At 37.9% G+C, this 3,238-nt stretch overlaps 1 protein-coding gene across 1 annotated transcript; it reads right to left on the bottom strand.

The window, feature by feature from the left end:
* LOC105170048 lies at positions 313-2,720 on the bottom strand (the record flags this gene model as incomplete). Its single annotated transcript, XM_020696589.1, is given in 2 exon segments — positions 313-659; positions 2,538-2,720. Coding segments are annotated over 2 exon segments (327 nt in total). The 3' UTR covers positions 313-491.

Genomic DNA, 3,238 nt, shown 5'->3' with positions numbered 1-3,238 from the left:
TATAAATAAAAGTACCATAATTTATTATTATCTAAAATAAAATATATGATATTGATTAATAATTATAATATATGGTCAATTTTAATTATAAAATTGATCAAATATTAAATATAAAATTAAATATATAAAGAATTCAAAAATTAAAACATATATAAAAAAAAATAAAAAATATTCACCAGCTCGCGAGCCAACTCGCGAGCTGGTGAACAACATTCTTTGAGCTCGAGCTGGCTCGACTCGAGCTCGAAAAAAGCTCAAAGTCGAGCCGGCTCGACTCATCTGCCACCCCTAAATAAAATAGAGCCAATGGAATTTTACTAATTAGGCTTATATTAACACACATCAGGGGATTCAGGTGAAATTTGCCACCCCTGCATCAGTAATATTCCTTAACTAATTAGATTTTACAGAGTTTTTACAAATGAAGAAATATTATAAAGGATGGACAAAGTTCAACTATTGCACATAAGACAGACTTCAAGTTTGCAGGTTCAGTCTTCCAGAATCTGCTGTCTCTCAAGCTGAATACCCTTTTTCTGCAACGAGCTGAAAGTGCCTTCGAACGTTTTATTATAATTCTGGCACTGTTGCAATTCTTCTCTGAGGCTCCGAACAAGCTCGTTCAGCCTCTGGATGTTCTTCTCCTGCGATAAGATAACCTGCAGAAGTTGATAAATATCGTTGGAATACACAATGGCCGGGAACTAGAGCAGAGCATCTTGACCATATTTACTATGACCATGCTCCGATATCCGTTTGGAGAAATCACCCCTGATTCCAAACCCAGCCTTTACGCCACGATGTTTCGAAGCTTTGGATTAAGTCTAAGGATTGTGAACAGGCGGTGAAAGACACATGGAATGAATCTATCGGGCGCCGACTGACCTTCGGCAATGACTAGAGGGTGTGAGCTTGGTTTGCTCAAATGGAGCAAGGAGTTTCCAGATACAAGGAAAAGGATTGAAATGCTGGAACATGAAATCTCTTCCATTCAGTCAGCCAACTACACAGAGGAGTCTCGAACTCGTCTTAGCTCTCTTAAAGCTAATCTAGAAACATTGCTTTCAGCCGAGGAGATTAAATAGAAACAGCGGGGAAAGCGGCTTGGCTGACAGACGGGGACCGGAACACGGTGTTTTTTCACGCAAAAGCCTCACCGTGTAGAAAAACTAACCAGATTGAATGTATTTGAGATGAAACATGCCAATGGTGGGAGGACTCAACCTTGGTTCAGGGGGTCATTCAACGCTACTTCCACACTATTTTCTCATCAGCTAAGCCTACCAAGGAGGGGTTGGAGGAAGTTATCAATACGGTGCCGAGCCGGGTCTCATCAGAAATGAATCGACGGCTGCTTGAGGAATTCACTGCTGAAGAGGTAAAACTTGCCCTCCATCAAATGTTCCCCTTTAAATCCCCTCACCCGGACGGTATGCCACCTATGTTTTATCAATGCTCTTGGCATATTGTAGGTGATGCTACTAACCGTTATGTGCTTAACCTGCTTAATCATTGCAAATTTAACTTCTCTATGAATTTTATTCATATTGTGCTTATCTCTAAATGCAGAAATCCTGAGTTTGTCACCCAATTTCAACCGATTAGCTTGTGTAATGTTGTCTTTAAACTTGCTTCCAAGGCTATAGCTAATCGGTTGAAACCATGCCTGAATCATATTATATCGCCTCTCAATCCGCATTTTATTCCGGGAAGACTAATCAACGATAATGTATTAGTTGCATTTGAGGTCAATCATTTTCTTAAAAAAAAAAAGAGTGTAGGGAGGTAAGGTCAGGTAGCCATCAAACTCGATATGAGTAAAGCATACGACAGGATAGAGTGGTGTTTCCTCCAGAATATGCTTATTAAGTTAGGCTTTCACTATGACGTTGTAGCTTTAATCATGCTGTGTTTCTTCGGTCACCTGCTCATTTATGCTCATCCAACCAGAAAGGGGTATCCATCAAGGTGACCCCCTTTCCTCTTATCTATTTATATTGTGTGCAGAGGTGTTTAGTTGTCTCTTGCAGGCCAAGGAAAACAAGGGGGAGATTCGTGGGGTTCAAGTGGTACGTAATTCCAACATATTAAATAACATAATTAATCATACGAGTTCTTCCAGATTAAGTAACCACACTAAAAAAAATTCCAGATAAGAAGTTTGAAAATGGTAATTCAGTGTACCAAGAATAGCTCAATAACAGAAGGTCAAAAGAATGATTGTTTTGAAATGTATTCTATGGCAACCTACAGCCAGTTTGCAAAATTCAATAAGGTTTAAGTTTCTCCCAAGGCTGAAATTAAGAAACAATATGATGCGCAATTATGTTATACATTAGGTTGGAGGGGGCCAAAGTACATCAGCTTTGTATCAGAGATTAGCTAAAGTGCGGCACCTGAAGCAAATTTTTGCAGACCAACCAATTGGTTATGATGTATAACAATTTCACATGACAACCAAGACATTCACATAATTGGTTACGATAGTTCCCATTGAAAAATACCATACTCAACGATCAGAAGCAGGATAGAATTACCTTCTCCTTGACACCTTCTTCTCTCTGTGAAATTTGCTGCTGCTTCTGAGATTCCTTTCGTGTTGCATCTACATCACTAACTAACTGTTGCCTCCATTCAAATTGGGATGTGATAATCAATATCAGCAACAGAAAAACAAGCAGCATTTGCCTCGACATAATTCTTACCTCCTCTGATAAAACCTAAGAAGGAAAAATGAAGGAAAGAACTTAGAATTGGCAATAAACTACACATTCTGAAACCAGAGCTGAGGATGGTTACAAGCTAAAAGCAAACCTACATAATGAGTCAGATAAAAAGGTCTATATCCTCTCAAGCAAAACATTCAATTACACAAAACCCAATTCTCAGCAAAACAAAACAAAACCATTTCTTGCACTTCTTATCCCCAGTTATCTACTTAACCAACTCACAACTGTCAAAAATAAAAAGGAATAACAAACTATAAATCACCATGTTCACGTTCTTTTCGAGCTCAATATCTTCAAACCCTAACAGAGTACTTAATCTATTCCTAAATTGAGCTCAAAATCAACAAATAAAATTGATACCCAGCTTGACAATGTAATAGTTTCAACTATATATCAATTTTCCCACATATTTTCAGGAAACCTAATACAAAAAACTCAGAATTATTAAAAGAAAAAAATTGATAAAGAACTTACAGATCAGGGCTCAATTTTGGGATGAATCTAAGAAA

The sequence above is a fragment of the Sesamum indicum genome, linkage group LG9 (genome assembly GCF_000512975.1).
Source record: "Sesamum indicum cultivar Zhongzhi No. 13 linkage group LG9, S_indicum_v1.0, whole genome shotgun sequence".
In the NCBI taxonomy this organism is placed as follows: domain Eukaryota; kingdom Viridiplantae; phylum Streptophyta; class Magnoliopsida; order Lamiales; family Pedaliaceae; genus Sesamum; species Sesamum indicum.
This window is presented reverse-complemented; position numbering and strand designations above follow the sequence as displayed.